Source organism: Danio rerio, chromosome 15, assembly GCF_049306965.1.
Source record: "Danio rerio strain Tuebingen ecotype United States chromosome 15, GRCz12tu, whole genome shotgun sequence".
Taxonomy (NCBI): domain Eukaryota; kingdom Metazoa; phylum Chordata; class Actinopteri; order Cypriniformes; family Danionidae; genus Danio; species Danio rerio.
In genome coordinates this window covers 22,333,112-22,353,173 of record NC_133190.1, presented here as the reverse complement: position 1 = coordinate 22,353,173, position 20,062 = coordinate 22,333,112, and the positions used below count along the sequence as shown (strand labels likewise).

Genomic DNA, 20,062 nt, shown 5'->3' with positions numbered 1-20,062 from the left:
TGAAACAGTTCATTACGGGTGGTACTAAATTTGAAGTTTAAATTTTGGGGTTGTGTGCAGGCAGCTTACTGTGTAAAATTGAGTAATAAAGCTTTTATTATAGGTAGAGGTATGAATTATAACTTTAATTTTACTTTTATTTTTGAATGTTTATTGTTTGTGTACAGTGCTGTTGTTAAGAAATAAGTAAGCATTGAACATTGTAGGTTAACATTATTTTTTTAATTAACAGTTAATTCATTTAAAAAGTTATAACCACTAAAAAGCCAAATTTTATTTAACAGAGGTTTAAAAGTGTTACTTTTCTTCATTGTCATAGCGGCATGCAGCGCGTGATTTCATAATTACATCGTGACGTAAAGAATCACTGAATCTGAACCAATGAACTGTTCGAAAGAACCGAACACAGTGCCATGACGGAGAATCAAACTAGTCTGATCTCTGTATTTAGATCAATGGTTCTTTGTAAGCAAAACGACGTATATTTCAGTCGGAGTTGAGCACGTAGCATTTATTTTGAACCATGTGAGGTCAAAGCAAATTCATATTCGGAAGTAAAAAAAAAAGGTGGGCTCGTCCGGGATTTGAACCCGGGACCTCTCGCACCCGAAGCGAGAATCATACCCCTAGACCAACGAGCCGCGCAATATTTATCAGAATTCCCGCCACTTAAACATCCACTTACTGACTGAAAAAGTTTAATATCCGCCAATTTATTTTTGAGTTTTTGATTTTTTGGTGTATTGATTTGATAATCCGCAGCAACTATTTTAACAGGTTTATAATGAAATGTTTAGATTCGATGTGGTGAAGCAACAAGCCATGGAATAAAGAAAAAAAGCCAAGAGCGCGTCAATTAAGTTATTTTTTATATATCATACATAAGACTGTTTGAATATAATACAAAGGGCATTTTCATATACACAGCAAAGTCTTGACTAGAGCTTACAATCTGTGGACACTTATCCTTTCCCCATGCTGTTCAATTATATAGTGCATGTTGCATGAAAAGGGTCAAGAAAATATGAAAACTCAAAAATAATAATCAGAAGGCAGAAGAATGTTGAATTAAAAAACATGATCTTGTGTATCAGTGACAATTACCTAGAATGCATTTCTAAGAAAAGGGGAGAAACAGACCTAGCAAACCATGAGCATTATAAAAAGTGTGGACACACACACATGCGTCATACCCTGTGAAAAGATTCCTTCGGTACAAGTCATAAGCCCTACCTTTAATGTTGTCCTGTTGATGTCAAATGCATCTGACTAAAAGCAAATTTGGTCCATCGACCAAGACAAGGAGGGATTTTAAAAGAAAATGCAAGGGGGAATAAACAGGTAAGCAAACAGATGGCAATGTAATTGACATACCAGCAGGAGCAATGTAGTGAGTTCTATACTTCCTTTATTTAAAAAAATATAAATATATACATAAATTCTATTTCAACTATTAAAAAGGGGCTGCATTTCATGAAAACTGCACTAAATCAGACCTCATTTAGTAACAGCTGAAACAGGTGCACTCTTTTAAAAGTTTCTGCCATTTTGTTAAGATTTTGATATTTGGAATGTTTATGTCGACGCCAGCAAACAGCACTCCAATGTTTTATATATAGGCAAAAACATCTTTAACTAACATTCAGGTAAACCCCTTTTCTTCAGATTTCCACTAGCTGTTGAAAGAAATATACCAAAAACATGATTCTGTCTGAAAGTGACGTCTTCGCTAAAGGAAAAGAGTGAACACCACACGCTTTCCGGCAGGATAGTGTCCCACTGTCTGTAATTGAGCCAACTAGGGCTTCTCTGAAGAATTCAATTGAGACCTAAAGTGAGAAGCTAGGTGGTGGTGGTGGTGGGGGGGGGGCTCACAGCCTCTGATATAAAGACGAGAGTGAGCATAGCTATCCTTAACGTGACTATGAACACTTCTCCTCTTCAGAAACATGCATGTGCCCAGTGTCTGTGTGGCAGCGCTTCCCTTTCAATACTACATCTGAGGCAAGCAATCACTGGCTAACAAATTCAACTCAGACGCAGAGGTCACAGTAGCTACAGTAGACTGCCTGAATAAATAAATTTAAGTAGCCACTTAGATTTAAAAAGGTAGAAATTAGCATGTTCATCAAATTAGGTATAAAAGGCAGCATCACTGACTGATAGACCAGGTAAATATAAAACAAAACACTTTTCTCTCCTCGGAATACATTTGTATGAGCTCTCAGCTACTCTGTAGCCTGCAGAGTAACCGTCAGTGTCCCTCTTCCCTCCCCTTGACAGCAAAAACAAAAGGAAAAGGGTAACAAATCAGGGAGGTTTTTCCATATATTAAACCGATTTCAGTATTTCGTTAACATTAAAACAAAGTTCAGCAAACGTTTCAGTTTGAGAGAGAGTGTGTACAGACTAAAATGGACTCTGATGAGGCTCGGGCTGAAGTGGTGAACTGCTACATTATTTCTTACAGACACCTAGTGCTATAAAAAACAACAGCTTTGGTATATCAAAAAAAAAGGACAAGAAAAAAATAGAAAGACGGTCATAATAAAGTAATTGGTGTAAGATTCACAGCATAATTCAAGAGGAGAAAAAAGGCAGTCACATAAATCTCATTACATATCTTCTGTGTTCAACACAAAGAGGCAAATTTATGCAGATGTTTTTCCAATAGAAACCACATGCTTGACGGGAAAGGAAAAAAAAAAACAAGCCAATCAATGAGAAATGAATACTTTCTATGTGAAATCCCACTTCGGCAATTTTAGGAAGTCATATTAGGGACGTTTGAGCAAGACCCTGCAATTTGGAGTCCTTTAAAAGAGAAAAATCTTTGCTAAATAAAGGCCTCTGAATAATGATTCTCGTTCAGCTTCACTAACCGATTAAGGACTCTTTCTTTAAACGTGAAAAATAGAGGACAGCCATCATATCTCTGTTTAATGATAAAGTCCAGCTCCTTTTCAGTCAAGGTCCAAAAGTCATAAGGCCAAAGGGTTCTCGACAGCAGCCCCCAAATCCACCTGGATCCGGATCTGCTCCCCTCCTCAGCACACCTCCATCATTATCTCCTCCTCCTCAGCTGCTGTACGTAGTCGAAGCCGGCCGGTCCTCCAGGCCTGAAGAGTACTGCACCTGCCTGTCTGTCTGTCTGTCTCGGGACCCAACACCAGCGGAGCTCAGCAGCTCAGTGCCCCGCTCCAAGAGTTACACGATACCGACAACACGAAATATCACTGCAAGTACTGCTTCCTTGACACGCTACAGGTTTAAACACACAGCTCTTTAGAGAAGTTTCACTTAAAGGGTAAAGAAAAGAACGACCAGCCAAATGATAATGTCCAATGTTTCACTTGTTTGAACTAAACAAATGTTTTGCATTGCTTTACATATAAAAAGCTGTACGACAGCTCACAGCTCTGAAATGCTCACTGTATTGAATGAAAAAAAGGGACAACTAAAACAAATCTAGATGAAACAGATGGTGAACAAGTACTGTATGCAGTTGAGTGAATGGGCAGTTCCACTATGGTTATCTGCTGCATTACGAACTCATCTAGAAATCGACAACGGAAAATGATGGAAATACATATAGACTTTTGTTTTTAAATACTCTTCAATTTGTAGCGGTTCAGTGATATCTGAAGTGAGCAGCTTTTATTCTCTATGCACCTTTTGAAAAAACAGAAAATGAAAACACCACCATTAAAAAAAAAACAAACAAACAAAAGAAACAAACAAAAAAAAAAAAATCACACAGAAAACAAAACAAACCAATTTCAGCTAAAGTCACGAGCTGGCCATCGAGCTCTGCTGAACACAGACTCCAGTCATTGGAGAATCTTCCCTATCAATGCCTTGTCTCATGCCCAGGTGTCCCTCTGCTATAAAGTGACCAGTTCCTGTGTTTGTGGCAACGGGGTACGTGGGATTTCCAGCCATACCAGTCTCTTGGCGGGGATTTGAGAAGGCACCCAAACCCATACTCATACTTAAACTTCCGTTTTGGCTAAAGTCCAGGGTGTTGGCAGGAAGATGGCGGAGCTGGTAAGCCTGGTTGCCGTGGTTTCCTGTGGAAGAGGAAGATGTGGAGGAAGAGGATGCTGAGGAAGACAGAGATGTCATGGACAGATGACCGTGCACCACCTCCATGGAATCCTGGGTGGAGGCGCTGTTGGTGGGCGAGTTGTAGAGTCGTGGCCGTGGTCGCGTTGCAATGACCTGTCCGTGGTGGTGGTGATGATGGTGGTGGTGATGGTGATGGGGGTGCAATGCCTTGGGATGCTGGGGAGGCACATGAAAAGTGGTTTCCTGGACTGGATGAGTCTCTACAGTGACAGGTTCTGGTCCTACGATTCCAGGCCATACAACTGGTGGATGATAAGGCTGTCTCGCCTGCACAAACCAGAAACAGAAAAAAGCACTGTTCGGTGAGAAAGGTCAAACTCTGAATCGCTTTAACCACTTGACAAGAGAAGCCACAGGGGCTCACCTGAGGGCACAGGTTGTCACAGTCTATGGCTGGCATAGCTGTGCCGAAATGCCCGCTGCTGTGCCGATGGTGGTGAGTTGGATCGGATCTTGCTCTGCCACTGGTGCTTGTTCCAGATGATCCTCCTGGAAATAAGGCAAACAAACAGTGTTTAGCTTCACTCAGAGACACTACAATGATCAAGCCAGTTTTCAGAGCATGGTTTACCCGCACACTGGTTCGCACACAGGAATAATTGTGTACTTTGAAAGCAAAAAGAGGCTGACTGGTAGGACTGGACAATTAATCGAAAAAAAAAAACCAAGATCGATATTTAGAATCTATAATCGATTTTATTTTAATAGGTCAATTTTTTTCGATTAATTTCCTCACTGCGTGTGGAGTCACGTGACCCCACTATGTTAAGACTGATTATACTTTTACGTCAAGTGCATGCATATGGTCCAGTGCAGCCTTCGCACGGTTGCATACCTGCGCACCTCTCAAAAATGTAACTATACGTTGTGACGACACATAGCGTTTCAGAAGTGCTATTGCAAAACACAAACAGCACACTGAAGCACACATGCATGGCAACAGGAAAGCGCTGTGGGTCAGTAAATTATTATTTTTTTATTTCATTATCATAAAAAAAATCATTATCATTATTAATCGTAATCAAGTTAAAATATTCAGTTAATCGAGATTTTGATTTAAAGCCAAATCCCCCAGCCCTACTGACTAGATTGCATTAATTACAGTGCATCAAAGGTCTGGGTAGGGCTCAATGCTGCTAATTTCTGATATTTTTTCCTTAACATTTTCTTAATGTTATAAACAAATTTAAAAATTTGTCTCTATTTTTTCTTCATGGTTATTGTTATTTTCCAGCAATGATAGTTCTTAAAAGTAAGTTGCCAGAATGTGTTGTCAGGGCACATAACGGGTTTGTATTTAAAGGTTTAGGAGATATTGTTTAAAAAAAAAAAGTTTAGAACACAGAACGGGTAGCAGCACCTGAGCTTGAGGATGTACTAGAAGTGGTCCCTGATGACTGCGACTGCTCAAGTGCAGGACTTGTTGACACACTACTGCTTGTATTGGTTCCTTCATCCGTCGTTTTCTTGAAGAAACTGTGCTGGAGGGCATAGTAGGGCTGAATCCGCGTCTTGGGGTCATAGTCCAGCATTCTGAGAATGAGGTCCTTGAACTTCAAGTAGTCAGCTACTGCGTGGCCAGATTCTCCCGCCCGACGACCACCTGGTCCACCGCATTCCACTCCCAAGATGGCATGGAGCTTTCGAGATGCCGGAGGTTTGTACTGCTTGCAGAAAAGCAGAGAGACACTCTAGCACTTACAAGAAAAATAACAAGCATTCCAGCAGAAATCACCTGATGGTAATTTCTCTTTAAAATATTAGCAGCACATACCCTTTTTCCATCTTTGGTCTTCTTAATACTCCATGTTCCATCTGACAGCTTTTCAAAAAACTTCCTGGCTTTTGGTGCTAGGTCCATAATGTGATTGGGTGGGATCCCAAGTACTTCAACAATTTTGTTCATTTGGTCCACCTGATGGAATTTCATTTAAAATGATAAGCAATGTTATGGTAAATAATTGAGTCCTGTAACTGTCAGTTTAAATTTTGTAGAGTCAGTCAACTATGGCATTACCCCATAATTCTGTGCACATATCAATACACACATTTTTTTTAGGGAATTCATTTCCACATTTAAATAGTGACTGTCAATCCTAAAAGTTGACATTTGTGAAGTTTAGGGATTTGGGTAATAATAATTCATTACCTCATTGGCTCCACTAAATAAAGGTTCTCCTGTGTGCATTTCCACCAGAATACAGCCCAGAGACCACATATCTATGGCCAGGTCATATGGCATTCCCAATAACACTTCAGGGGAGCGGTAGAATCGACTCTGGATGTACTGATATATCTGATGGAAGAGGAAAAATAAAAATACTTCAAGAACACTGAGGTAATCTCTGCACCATTCTTTTTCCTCCACAATAAATACAATGATTCACGATACCCTTTGTCCCAGTTGGCAGGAGCTCCCAAAATCCACTATTTTGATGGCACTTCTCTTGGGGTTACATAGCAGGATGTTCTCTGGCTTTAAGTCACAGTGGATGATGCTGAGCTCAGGTGTAGCGAGAAACAGTAGTGCTGTACACAACTGCTGGGCAAACTTCCGTGTCAGATTCAAAGAAACACCTCTGAAGTTCGTATTTCGTAACAAGTCATACAAATTGTAGGACAGCATTTCAAATACTAAGCAAAGATGATTCCGGAACATGAAGTGCCGTTTCAAGTGCACTGAGGAGAGAAACATAAGGACATTTATATGTTAAATAGCAGCATTTGTAAAGATCTTGCAATTTAATGCAATACTTTTCAGTACAATTCCTTACCAATATAGTATTTCATCTCTGTGTCATGTTTGTTCATGAGCTCGAGAAGTCGTACTTCAATTTGAGCTTGATTCAGAAAGGCCTTCTTGTTCTTGATGATCTTAATAGCTACCCACTCTTGCTCAGCTCGGTCGTAGGCTTTTACAACCTAAAAAAAAAAATAGCATTCACGCAACAATAATTTTCGTATCAGATAATCAAACAACTGTGAAACGATGAATTCAAAAATTTTTCTAAATAAATATGAAACTATCCCAGTGATTAAAAAATACCTGTCCAAATGACCCTTTTCCAATCAAAGAGTCGATTTCATAGCGGTCCATCCATTTTTCCCCATTCTTGACAACGTAATCGTAGTTCTCGTCATCATAGCCATCATTAAAGACTTTCCTTTCTTTCTTGTGGCTGGAGTCCTCACCTTGACCCTGTTGATGCCGTCGTTTCTTTTTTGCATAATACACCTATACAATCAGGATCAGTCAAAATAAAACTCCTTGAGCATTGCTGTACTTATAACAGTCTTATTTATAAATCTAAGAACTTCCTAAAAGAATACTGAGGTACAAATGTTCAACTATTTAGTGCACTATTATAGTAAGGATCATAAAAAAAAATGTGGACAGCAGTAAAATGAACTTTACCTCATTGATGTGTTTGTAGGTTTTGATCAGGTCTATGGACAGCTTCCTCAGAGGAGCTAAAGTGGGGTCACGAAAGCACTGGGGCATGTGCCTCTGCAATAAACACAGGGAAACAAATTGAATAGGTAATGCCATTCAATATTCAATCTTGTTTTTAATCGTTTTTCTGAAATTTTCTGTAATAATATTGAAAATGCAAATGTTTATATTGAGACTGCACGATAATGGAAAAATCTGATACTGAAATATTTTAGTTTTCTGTGATTAAAAATTGTGAAATGAAAACAGTTTTACAAGATAGTTTGAATTACTTTCTTTTTTTTTTTTGTATTACTTTCTGGGAAGTCTAGCAGTATTTAGTTAAGAAATTGTAAAAATAACAATGCAAAAATAATGCTCGTCTTCCTTTGTTTTGTCTCATTTGTAGTCCAAATAACATACAATTTAGACAAAGTATAATTATTGTTTAGCTTTCACTGTCAGAAGAAATACTCAAAAATTAAAAGTTTTTCCTTATAATAATTTTAAAATAACCTTGCTTATGCTTTGAAATGTAGACATTTGTACTAGAAACAAGACAAAAATTGCAGAACATTCATATTAATTCCACATAAATATAGCGATTAAATGCAATTCTGTATCTCCTGGCCGACTATAATTCAGATTCAACATTGCATAGCTTTGTGATGGGACTATTGATGACGCTCACATTGCAATATCGATGCTGAAATGATATATTGGGCAGCCCTAGTGTATATGATTAATGTACAATTCAGTTCTGTAAAGTTATATTTTCTGTCTTTTAGTACATATCTGAAAGATTTGCTATAATTTTGCTGAAAAAACATGTGTAGAGATAATTACTAGTATACTCTCAAAATCATTCCACAATTTTATAGATTTTGTACAAAATTCTGCACAGAAACAGCATTAAAAATGTCTGCAGATTCTGTCTGGCCCAGGGTATTAATCAAAATCTAATTTAACAAAATGCAAACACTGGGTATGCTTCATCTATAATTATTCAGGGTGCACAAACAGAAGCAGGGCATTCAGTACCTGGCTGGCAGTGAGTGCTTGTGTCTGATCACTGTACGGCAGTACAGTGACAGACTGGTCTGTACTCTGCTGGTGACAGTCACTGTACTGCTGGTGCGAATGAGGCATGGGAGCAGCCATCTGAAGACCAGCAGCATGGAAAGAAAGAGAGGGTGCAAGCCGGACAGACGAGGGTTTGCATGCTGAGGTCTCTCCCCCTGGAGGAAATTTAAGCTAAATTAGTGTGTGTTAGAACAAAATTCCCCTCTCCCCCTGTGATCCTTTGAACAGCAAACCTCTTTCAGGTTATTAAGACAATCCTTTTTCTCTGCTTTAGGAGGGCTAAACCATATTTAAGTATGGGCTTGAAGCAGTAGAAATAATGCAAAACAGTACAGTAGCAATGTAAAAATGTATATGTATGTCTGCAATTTTGTTTGAAAGAATTAAGACACATGTTCCATTAAGGGAAATGACAGAACATTCAAGGCATTAACAAATAAAACTAAAATAAAAAACACAGTGAGTCATGCAATATAACTACACAAAATAAGACGGTTTTCTTTACATTATCAAAAAAAAAAAAAAAAAAAAAAAAAAAAAAAAAAAACAGAAATGGCTACAGTGGAAATTTGATTTCAAGTGCAGAAATGTTTGATCAGAGAAATCTGTCCTTTTTTGTGATAATTATAAGGAGCTTGCTCATATATCAGCATCTCTTGCCAGGCAACACAATGCACCACAGCCACACAGAATCCCACCACTATTCAGAATCCCAGCAACAGCACCTAATTAGCATAGCCTATCACCAAGAAGATACAGTGTGATTTGGCAAGCCCATCAATGTTCAAGCCAATCACAGAAGAGTATGCAAATAGCCTACTTTTGTTGCCAGGGCAGAGCTGCTCCCATTTTCCAATAAGAAAACAAGAAATAAACAAGAAATAAAATTGAACTTTGGCACACTTAGATGAAGCATCCACCACATTGGAGCCTGACAGCAAAATAGCAGCTCAGACCCCACTCATGGTGTAGGAGCAGAGAATGATTCAGCTGACCTAACTAAGGCAGGGCAAAGAATTCATGTGATCCACAAAATATCAGAGGATGGAAACACTTCTATAGCCTCAAACACAACCATTTTAAAGGATTGAACACATAAGCCAAGGAAATAATAATGATGCATTATTTAAAAGTATAATTGATGGTATCTAAATATATGTTTTTAAATGTATTTTTTAAAACTATTTTATATGGTTAGAATTATTGAAATGCTTCTCTTTTTTTATCTGTTCTGCCAAGGCATATTCCTCAATACTTGCTTGATGATTCATGTTGTCAAGGACTGTAATTCACCAAGAGAAAACTGATGTATGTCAGTCGAACAGAAAAAAACCCTCTGAAAGTATATTTATATTTATTCCTTTGACTTACTAGCTTAAAATGATTTACAATGCCTCAAGAATAAAAAAAGGAAATGCATTATTTTATCAAAAAATATTAAGAGATCGATTTAAAAATTATAAAGTAAGTGGTTTAAAAAAATAAGTCTTTGAAAACAGAAACATTCAACAAGACCCTCAGAGAGGCATCTAATTAATCCTTCAAGTCATTTATTTGTCTATTTCTCAGGCCTACATTTATATTTCTAATTCGGATTCCATTGCAAGAAAATTATCATTAAAAAACTAATGATATATTATGTTTTAATTTTATCTGTTTACTAATCTGTAATAATTCAGTTTAAAGGGAATCAAAAACTAATTTGTTTAATTATAAAGTGTAAAAAAAGTTATGTATTATTAACAGCAACTTTTAATGATAAATACAAAATGATTTGATATTCTAATAATATGTGGTGTTTTCCTGGTTAGGACAGGTAAACATCTTACACACATCAAATTCCCTTGACTACTGTAAAGTGGGGGGAAAGCGATCATTAGGTGACCTTCCCATAAAACCAAACATGTTTAATGTACAATGGTTCAACTAACAATTATGGCTTTCTATTAAACATTTTTCAACATATAAACATAACTAGACATTACTTACAGTGTAATAACTGACACCTTCTCGAATAGCTAAATTATATTAAAGAAGTTCTATTATTTGACATTTTGCATAAAAAAATCACAACTGTAAACAAAGACAAACTTTGCACATGTTATGACTAAGCCACACATAATAATAAAAAAAGCGGCCAGCTATTTATGGTGTTTGCTACCTACATGGTTTTCCACTTCAACCTAATAGTAAAGCAACTGCATGCTCAACTATAACCAATCATTTTACACAGCAAATAAATTTGACTCAACACCAAAGATAAAAAGACTAAAAATAAATAACTAGACAACAGTTTCTACTCCAAAACAATAATGTATTAAAACAGCTAAGCTGAAGAGAATAATTAAACCCTTAATAGAAGCGAACAGATTGATTTGCTTGTAATACGTCTCACTTTTTTAAAGTTTCCTCAGAGTTATGCATGGATAGGATGGCTGCATTTAAACTTTAATACAACACAAACACCATACTAAAAAAGGCCAATATAATTCATCATAATACTGAGCGTGTGATGCATTTTTGTTTTTCACTTAAAAAACACAGGTAACAAATTTCTATCCTAAAAGTACTTTTAAACTTAAAAAAGCATGATCAAGGTAATATCTCCTATTTTAAACATGCACATGTAAAAGAGTTCAAAATGTTTATTCCATCCTCTTCTTGAAATATCCTCAATATACTTAAAAGTTTCTTTTAAATGTTCTAAAAGGCTGATCAAACAGAGGCCCTGGAGTCACACTACAGCAGAACAGCTGGATTTCAGCACCACTAAAAGTCCAAAACAAAGTAAATAAGATGGAAAGAAAAGGCATGTGGCTGTGCATGAAGCTAGAGTAAATGACATATCCTGGTCCTTTTGATACCTGGAGGCCTATTCTCCTGCATATCTAGCTGAATACGTGCGTTTTTCAACTTAAATAAGCTTTGTGCTATAAATTAATAATCTGAAAGCAACCTGTTTAACTTAGTCCACAGTCAATTAACGTTAAACATGTAGACTGCTGCGGAAGTAATAAACAACAAAACATGGCACCTGATATAGATCCACCTATAAAGTTCCATCGTAAACTTTACCTCAAAAGCAACAAACAACGACCATACTTTTAAGAGGTATGCCTGTGTGTGTGTATGCATTCACCTGTACTATTATTAGGGCCCTGAGTATATAAGGTAGTACCAGGGCTGAACCTTCGGGTGACAGTAAGAGGAAATCTTACATCCTGTCCTGTCCTGTATTTACCTGCCAAGAGATCACCACTCATCCATCAAACAAACACGAAAGCGTCAATCGATAGATTGGCGAATGCAAATCGGAGCGGCGTGCCATCACAGTTCCTCCATATTAACTATAAATAACTTGATGTAAAGCGAGCAAAGTAGCCAGAGTTAAACGGAGTGATAGAGACAGGTAAAGCGGACCTTACCTCTCTAGCTGAACTAGCCATTCATCGGGCTCGATCGGACTCGTTTAACGTCACGCAAAAGTCTAAACTCGTAACGTACTACATGACTGAGCAATGTTTGCTGGATAACTATGGTTAGGCATCACATCGCTGGCTAATGTCAGCCCCCCCTCCCCCGACAGGAAACCAGCCTGATGGCTAACTGACAACACGCTAGTCATGGGGCTTCATCATCATCGCCATCATCATCCTCATCACCAGCAGCGTTACCAACCAAACACTCCCATCAGACAGATGATGTGATCATAACGTTAAGTTACACTTCTCTAATCACCAGCTGGCCGACTTTCTGATGGTGTATAAAATCACTAGGCTTAGCAAAACACACACGACGTTTGCTCTAACAAGCTGACCTAACGTTAGTGTTGCTACACACGGGTTGCGTTACCGGTTTGACCACTAACAGGCTAACGTTATCCTAAAACTTGTGCAAATGCTTAGGGGGAGTGTAAAAGCACGCGGAGGTGATCGGACGAGCTAACAATGATCGCTAACTAACAGAAGAAAGTTATTAATCGGCTAGCCGTTAGGCCGAATAATCCTAGCCTGTAGCTTCCACCATTCACAGTTTGTAAACAAATCCACAGAGGCTATATGATCCATTTAGACCTCCACAAATGTCAAAGACTCACCTTTAATGGTGTGATCTTCATTTAAAGTCCCAGATCCAGTAAGGTAAAGCGACTGATCCAGTTTCTCTACGCTGCTTCCAATAAGACACCCCTAATGTACTGAGCCAGACGGGGCTAAACGCCTTCCTATTTGAGCTGACAGGTACAACAGCGTCTTTCCAGTTCGTGTTTGCCCGTGTCAGACTTCATTTGTGCGTTGATCATGGTTTATAAGTGGTGAAGTGAAGGCTAGCGGCTAGTTAGCGCTCTGTCTCAGTGACTTGAACGAACGCAGCTAACCAGCTAGCGCTCGGAAACGCGCATTGAAGATTCTTCGCTCCTGGAGAGGCGGAGACGCGAATTAACGGGGTTCAAAGGCAAAATTAGTCGCGAAAAAACAACGGCGTGAGGATGCCGTAAAAAGAGCTGCGTAAAAATGTGAACAAAACCCGTTAAGATTTTCTGTCAGTTTTCACAAAATGGCGCGCGTTCCAAACCTGCGCAGCGGACCGGCCCGGCGGACCCGAGACACGGACTACTAGCCCACCAAATATACTCCAGACATTCCGATTCTTTGTCCCCGATGTGGTTTTTAGTCCGACCCGGTTGGCGAAGGCTTTTCGAAACTGTCACTGTTAGGAGCGCGTGACTGCATTATTCCGGCGGGAAGCGAAAACATTTGAAAGATTAAAAAAGCAACTGACAAAATGGCGACAGCCTGGCCTGTTGCTATGGCAACTGTCAATCAAGCAGCCTAGTACCCGGATGCTCAGATGACGATTCGTAGGAGGGGAGCAGTAAAGGTTGTGTCAGTCAAGTAGAACTGTCATACAGAACACAATAGTTTAATCATTTCGCTAAAAGATACACAGTTTGGCCTGCATTTAATTTTTTTTCTATTAATAGCTTGCACAAAGTTTTTGAAAATCAACTGCAAAATGTTTGAATCAACCCAAGCACACTAAAAATGTAACGTTATACAATTTGTTATCAGCAAATACCATAAAGGGACTTTAGTATATCAGTTATGCTTTAAAACATCAGAATTGATATTTGCAGTTTTTAAAGATGATTAAAAACCAAGTAGCCTATGTTTGGGTTGGACTATAGTTTGGCTAATGTGTTGATATTGAATAGAAATTTTGCCTTATTTGTGTACCAGTTTTAGTAGCTACAAATTAATATGGTTGTTAAAGCAAAACCATGGCCTAACCTCAAAACCTGTTTATTTATTCATTAATTGCTTGAATAGTTTATTTCAGCAAAACATGCATGTGATAAATTACTCAAAATTTTGTAACATTAATGTTTTAAAACACCAGTTTAACAGTTTTTACCTTTAAACTTTAAACTTTTTATTGTGCGTTCTGCTTGGCACAGAAAGGAAATTTGTCTGTAACACTGGATTTAAGACAACAATTCCATACATACAACCACCACCCAATAACAACACTCATCAAGACAACAACAGAAGTAAAAAATGTAAAAACCACCTTAGCCCCATACATATTTTCCGCAGGTTTAATGTTGTTGTTGTTGTTTCAAAAAGACCACTACTCAACAAACACGGTGGATTCCTTTATAATCCCACTATATAAAGTTTTGTATACCATTGTTTTTGGGAACCAAAAGTTCCTTCCCAAACCCCCAAAAAGGAATTAATTAAATAAATAAATAAATAATAGATCTAATTATACTCCCAAACACTAGAATATGGAAGTACCCTTTACTGTAGCTTCTGATCACACATAAAACATGTTGTTCAGCTTCACATCATATTTTCTAGTGCAAATGTTTACAAATTCTTAAATTATTTCAAAAGCAAAACTATGTTAGTTAAGAAGTTTTGTTTTCTGTGAAACCGATCTAAAAGAAACAAGTGCATTAAAGCAAAAACCTAAAGTCATAGGAACTGTGGTACGTAGTTTGTTCCTCCTGGGCTGAAATATCCATTTCCTTCTGCTAACAGTTTGTTGGCTAATGTGTTAGTAGAACACGAATGGCTATAGACTAGCTAAACGTTGCAGTACAATGGCTAAATATTATTTCAGTAAATTAAACAGAATTGTAAACAGATGTCTTTACTTTATAAGCATTTCAATTTCAAAAATTAAAATATTTTTAATGTAATTTAACATTCAAATTTATTTTATTGTTCTACAAAAAACACATTTACATTGATCAAATCTCTTCAAACTTTGACTACATTAGGTAAAAAGCCTTGTTTTCTGTCAAACAGATCTAAACAAAATAAGTGCATGATTATAAAATGAACTAAAATCTGCCAGTCCTCTTATAGGAAAATTAACCATGCTTTTATTGGTAAAAGTCTGATAGGCATGTTTATTAGTGGATTGATAACCATTATATATTAAACTGACTACATCAGGGTTAAACTATCATTAGCCATGGTTAATTTGTGGATACTACTGTTTACAGAAAACATGTTTTTGTTTTGTTTTATTTAAAGTAAAACCAGAAATAATTTTCTTAAGGGGTTCTGCTCTGAAAATCCTAGTGAATTCAAATGCATAAGATACTTGTTGCTTTGAGACTCTAGATATTAATACACTGCAGTGTCTCTTAGGTCATCATGGTTCCTTGTGTGCTTAGTGATCAGTTGTCAATCTTATAATTTTTATCATAGGTTAAGATGTGATATTGGAAGTGATTATTTTTTAAGCAGCACATCACAGTTGAATCTGCACATTTATTTCCTCGTGCAGCACCATGGACAGCAACAGCTGCACTGTGAAATAAAAACTGTTGGGGGAGACTTAGCAGGTGGCAACACTTGGATAAAGTCGTGACATTCTTAAATGTATAAGGTATAGAAACTGAATATTTTCCAGAGAACTGCAAAGTCTGCAAATCTCTTGTTTTGCAAATTGTTTACTTTGTAATTGGTCCAGAAACAGCCTGTGAAAAATGTGAGAACAGTGATTTGATCATCAGTTAGAGATGTTAGTAAATGTCTAGATATGAGAGAATTTGTTTTCTATCTTCATTGCTGATCAGTTTTGTCACTCTATTTGTGAAATATAAAATTTCTTAAACATGTTTTGCAAGAATCATTAAACATTACTCATCAGCTACATATATTAATGTCTTATGTTATTAACTTATTTTTGCAATAACAGGGGTGTCAAACTCAATTCCTGGAGGGCCGAAGCCCTGCACATTTTAGTTCCAACCCTGCTCCAACACACTTACCTGTAGGTTTCAAACAAGCCTGAAGGACTCAATTAGTTTGATCAGGTGTGTTTAATTAGGGTTGGAACTAAACTGTGCAGAGCTGCGGCCCTTTAGGAACTGAGTTTGACACCTGTGTGCAATAAGGGGTATGGAAAAAAACATGGAGTTACTATTATGAAAACATTTAAAAAATTTGATATTAGCTAGTTAAATACAGTCGTGTTCAAATAATTAGCATAATCAGTGATCTCTTGAACCACTGTTATTAGCAATAGTGATATCTGTGCATTGTAAATTATTTGCTTTTGGATGTATATGGTAATAGAAAAACAACGTAGCCAATTGTTGTGTTTTGTGCTGCTTGTTCTGAGTAATTGACTAATGCATTGAAAGAGGTGTGTTTAAAATAACAGCAGTGAGGCGTTTCATGAGTAAATTAATTCATTCTGTGAACAAAATAGGTGTTAATGGTCTTTTTATTAAGGCAAAAGGTCTGCTTTCTGAAGTGATATAAAATGTGTCATTGCAAATGTTGTTCAAAAGAACAATGTCATTTAATGAAAAAGTCGATTGGAAAAGGGAAAACTTATTAAAAAAGAAATCTAAAATGATTTCAAATGCTTTTTCAAATAGATCAAAATAGTCTGAATATCAAAAATCCAGCCAATCGTCACCTTCAGACAGATTAATGATTTAAAATGACCTGTCAGTAGTTACAGTCAAAAGGCATTATAGGGCATTTCTGCTGTCAGCGAGAAGTCACAGTGAAGCACCTTTGTTAAGAAAACAGCATGTGCAGAATAGATGAAAAAATAAATAAATGGCAAAGAATGAGAAATGTGGATTGATGGGAGTAAAATTATTATTTTCACATCTAGTGGCAATCAACAGATGACATCCAGGAACCAAATGGGGAGGATGGTAAAACATGTTGAGTAAATCATGATTTTGGGAATGTTCCTCATACTGTGGCATTGGACACATTTATCATTTGAATCAACATGTAGAGGAATGTGTAAGAGGAAATGCCCCTGAAATGGTAACAACAGCAAATACGTAATCAAGCTACACCTTAGTTTCAGGCAAATGTATTAATGTAATGGAGTGGCCAATTTAATACACTCATCTCAACCCAAGTTTCTGAAACAAAAACCCAAATTCACAGGAACTGTAGGACGTAGTTTGTTCCCCCTGGGCTGAAGTACCCATTCCCTTCTGCTAGACCACTGTAAAAAATGCAGGTTTCCACACAATTCATTCATGTTGTCCCGACACAAATTCAGTTAACAGTTTTAACAAATTTCTGTGTATTGAACATAACAATTAGGTTTCCCCAATTAAATTTCAAGAATTGCGTTGTTTCATTGCATTTTAAATAAGTAGTTTGAATGAGCAAAAAAAAAAAAAAAAAAAAAAAAAAAAAATATATATATATATATATATATATATATATATATATATATATATATATATATATATATATATATATATATATATATATATATTTATTTATTTATTTTTGAGTGAAGTTTGTTGGCTCAGTGTAACACTGGTATTCAGCAGTTCGAAAGCAATGGCTATAGAGCTAAACATTAGTTTAGTAAATTAAATGGAACTTTAAAATATGTCCTTAGTGTATCAGCATTTCAGTTTAAAGAATAAAATATTTATTTTGTAATTTAACATTAATATTTTTTGTTGTTGTTCTACACACTTCTCTTAAAACACTCAAATCTCCGACTACTTTAACTTAGAATTAAATGTGTAATGTTTTCAACTGAAATAAAAACTATTTTATTTTGCACATAACTTCTTGACTATGGGTCAAAAATGACCCCGGCACTATTTTAACAGCAGAAAAAAAAACTTATTCAACTTTTTTTTTACTAAAGGTTTGGTGACTTTTTCTAAAATATCCACAACTTAAAGAATAAATCCTAATGTTCTATTTTCATGAAGACTGTACACACTTTAGGGTATAACAGTTGCAATTTTGACCTGCCAAAAAAACTATTCTTACGCCACAAAAACTACTCGCGCACACTCACACGATAGGATTTTTATTTTATTTTTAAACTTTAGAAAAAACACCCTTTAATCAAAAACAAGTAATTAAAAATTGATAAAAATACCGCACACTGATGAAGGAAAACCTAGACATTCACAGAATTTGTGATGAAGATGAAGTTGTTTCAATTAAAACAGATCTGAAGATTGAAATAAATTGTACAGTTGAAGTCAGAATTATAAGCCCCCCTTTAATTTTGTTTTTTTTTTAAATATTACCCAAATGGTGTTCAATTGAGCAATGAAATTTTCACAGCATGTCTGATAATATTTTTCCTTCTGAAGAAGGTCTTATTTTCACTTTATTTCATTGGCCCGTTTAAGCTATTTTGTTTTTGATAGTCTACAGAACAACCTATTGTTATACAATTACTTGCCTAATTACCCTAACCTGCTAAGTTAACCTAATTAACTTAGTTAAGCCTTTAAATGTCACTTTGAGCTGTATAGAAGTGTCTTGAAAAATATCTAGTCAAATATTATTTACTGTCAAAATAGCAAAGATAAAATTAATAGGTTATTTGAAATGAGTAAAACTATTGTTTAGAAATGTGTTGAAAAAATCTTCTCTCTGTTAAAACAGAAATTGGGGGGAAAAATAAACATACACAAAAAACTAAACACTTAAATATTAGTGTACAATTACATAATAAATGTGAGTATGCATTGTAGAAAAACATCAACAAACAGCAAATAAACGCTTTCCTAAAAATGTACACTTTATTCGAACTAAGAGTACAAAACAACGGTCAGTATGTACAATACTTGCATGGCCACATTCAACCTCTTTGGTTTTGATGGTGGATTAAATGCGCTGAGCTGACGCTCAAGGAGAAACGCAGCAACACTGCAATAAAGTTGGAAAGCTGCAAGATTACATTTCACAATTTTAAAGCTTGCAAGTAAATACCATCAATTTCACCATACCATTCAACAGCAACGGAGGTATATTTTCAGGAAAATTGGCTAAAACTAGCTAGTGTACATGTCAAAACACTGGTATTTAGCTAAACCATAACAATATAAATAAAACAAAAACAATAAAAAAAAGGTTGCCATATTTACAAGTAATGCTTAAACCAGAGCACACACACATTCTGCAGCAAAACGAAACAATAAAGATTAACAACCTTATGATGATCTGCGATGATGATGAAGTGTGTTAATGTACATATACATTATCGAGAACAGACTTTTCATTTTCCAAAACCAAGAAAAAAGAAAAGAAGAATTTAACTGGGATTCTTGTGATTCTTCTGTTTGCTTCCAAGCAAAAGGCATGGCTTTCATGATGTCTTCAAATTGTAGGGCAAAATCTTCATTCAAATGCATACAATGTCTAAATATTGGTAAATAATGGTCATCGGGGTCCCAACAAGTATAATATTGGGATATATTTTTGCTCACTGACTTAAAACCTGAAAACTAGCCAAGTGCTCAGTATAAATGTGGAAAAAGAAAAAAAAACATGCTTCGTATTCATGCCACAGATTACTATGTGTAATTCTAAAGGAAAAAATCCGTTACAGACACTAAAGGCCACAGTGTTTCTACCATATGAAACTGCAAAAAACTAATTTGCATTAACTAAATACCTAGGACAAAAGAAATAAAATCAAATAAAAACAACGATCAAATGTGAAACCCAGGAACACTTAACAGACACGGGTTTCCGAACAAGCTGGATCTTCAAATGTAAAAGATTCACATATTTTACAACACGCATTATGAATTCAATTCAATTAAATGCCCCGACATGTGGAGGCACAGACACGTTACAGACAATGGTGGTGATGTAACTGACACAGCTACTCAAGTCCTCCATTACAGCTTCTGACTCCATTTTTCACAGACTCCACCAATGTTTTTCCTTCCATCTCTCAGGGAAAATGGGATTTTAATCAAATTAATCCTGTAGAAAGACGAGATGCATAAGAAAACGGTTCAGCCGGTTAAGAAAACATAAGATGAAGCATAATTAGTGAATATTTAGCCGCACCATGGCTGCATTTGTTTGATAAATTACAAGTAAAACAGTCAAATATTAGGTTTTTGTAGTTATTTTTATTGTAATATGTAGT

At 36.3% G+C, this 20,062-nt stretch overlaps 2 protein-coding genes and 1 non-coding gene across 8 annotated transcripts in view; all 3 read right to left on the bottom strand.

Annotated features, from left to right (window-relative positions):
* Positions 1-569: 569 nt before the first annotated feature.
* Positions 570-641, bottom strand: trnap-cgg (transfer RNA proline (anticodon CGG)). The gene has a single exon. It is a non-coding gene; the product is annotated as a tRNA-Pro (tRNA).
* A 211-nt stretch (positions 642-852) lies between these two features.
* On the bottom strand, positions 853-13,434 carry dyrk1ab (dual-specificity tyrosine-(Y)-phosphorylation regulated kinase 1A, b). Of its 5 annotated transcripts, none has more exons than XM_073922766.1 (12): positions 12,070-13,434; positions 11,784-11,885; positions 8,603-8,799; positions 7,544-7,636; positions 7,175-7,363; positions 6,903-7,050; positions 6,521-6,807; positions 6,278-6,424; positions 5,903-6,043; positions 5,489-5,792; positions 4,493-4,617; positions 1,392-4,395 (listed from the first exon to the last, which is right to left on the bottom strand). In XM_073922766.1, exons 3-12 carry the CDS (start codon positions 8,720-8,722, stop codon positions 3,790-3,792), a joined length of 2,160 nt encoding a protein of 719 aa, XP_073778867.1. In that variant the 5' UTR covers positions 8,723-8,799; positions 11,784-11,885; positions 12,070-13,434; the 3' UTR covers positions 1,392-3,789. The 5 variants fall into 5 exon arrangements, with proteins under 5 accessions (NP_001334760.1, XP_073778867.1, XP_073778865.1 ...); XM_073922764.1 differs by having other exon boundaries at positions 12,741-13,434; XM_073922767.1 differs by having other exon boundaries at positions 11,784-11,902; positions 12,070-13,020.
* A 5,243-nt stretch (positions 13,435-18,677) lies between these two features.
* alcamb (activated leukocyte cell adhesion molecule b) overlaps positions 18,678-20,062 on the bottom strand; it is a 40,529-nt gene continuing 39,144 nt past the window's right edge. The window contains exon 16 of one of the 2 annotated variants that reach the window (NM_212634.3): positions 18,678-19,893. The gene's annotated coding sequence lies outside the window, so the exon portion shown is untranslated. The remainder of the gene's footprint in view (positions 19,894-20,062) is intronic. The other variant, XM_005157504.6, reaches the window with a different exon arrangement.

Excerpts from the sequence above, each read along its gene's own strand:
- dyrk1ab (XM_073922766.1), bottom strand. The coding sequence starts at position 8,722 with ATGGCTGCTCCCATGCCTCATTCGCACCAGCAGTACAGTGACTGTCAC. Across the intron at positions 6,044-6,277 it reads TATTTAGTGGAGCCAATGAG|GTGGACCAAATGAACAAAAT; the intron begins GTAATGAATTAT and ends AAATTCCATCAG. Across the intron at positions 5,793-5,902 it reads AGACCAAAGATGGAAAAAGG|TACAAACCTCCGGCATCTCG; the intron begins GTATGTGCTGCT and ends TTCTGCAAGCAG.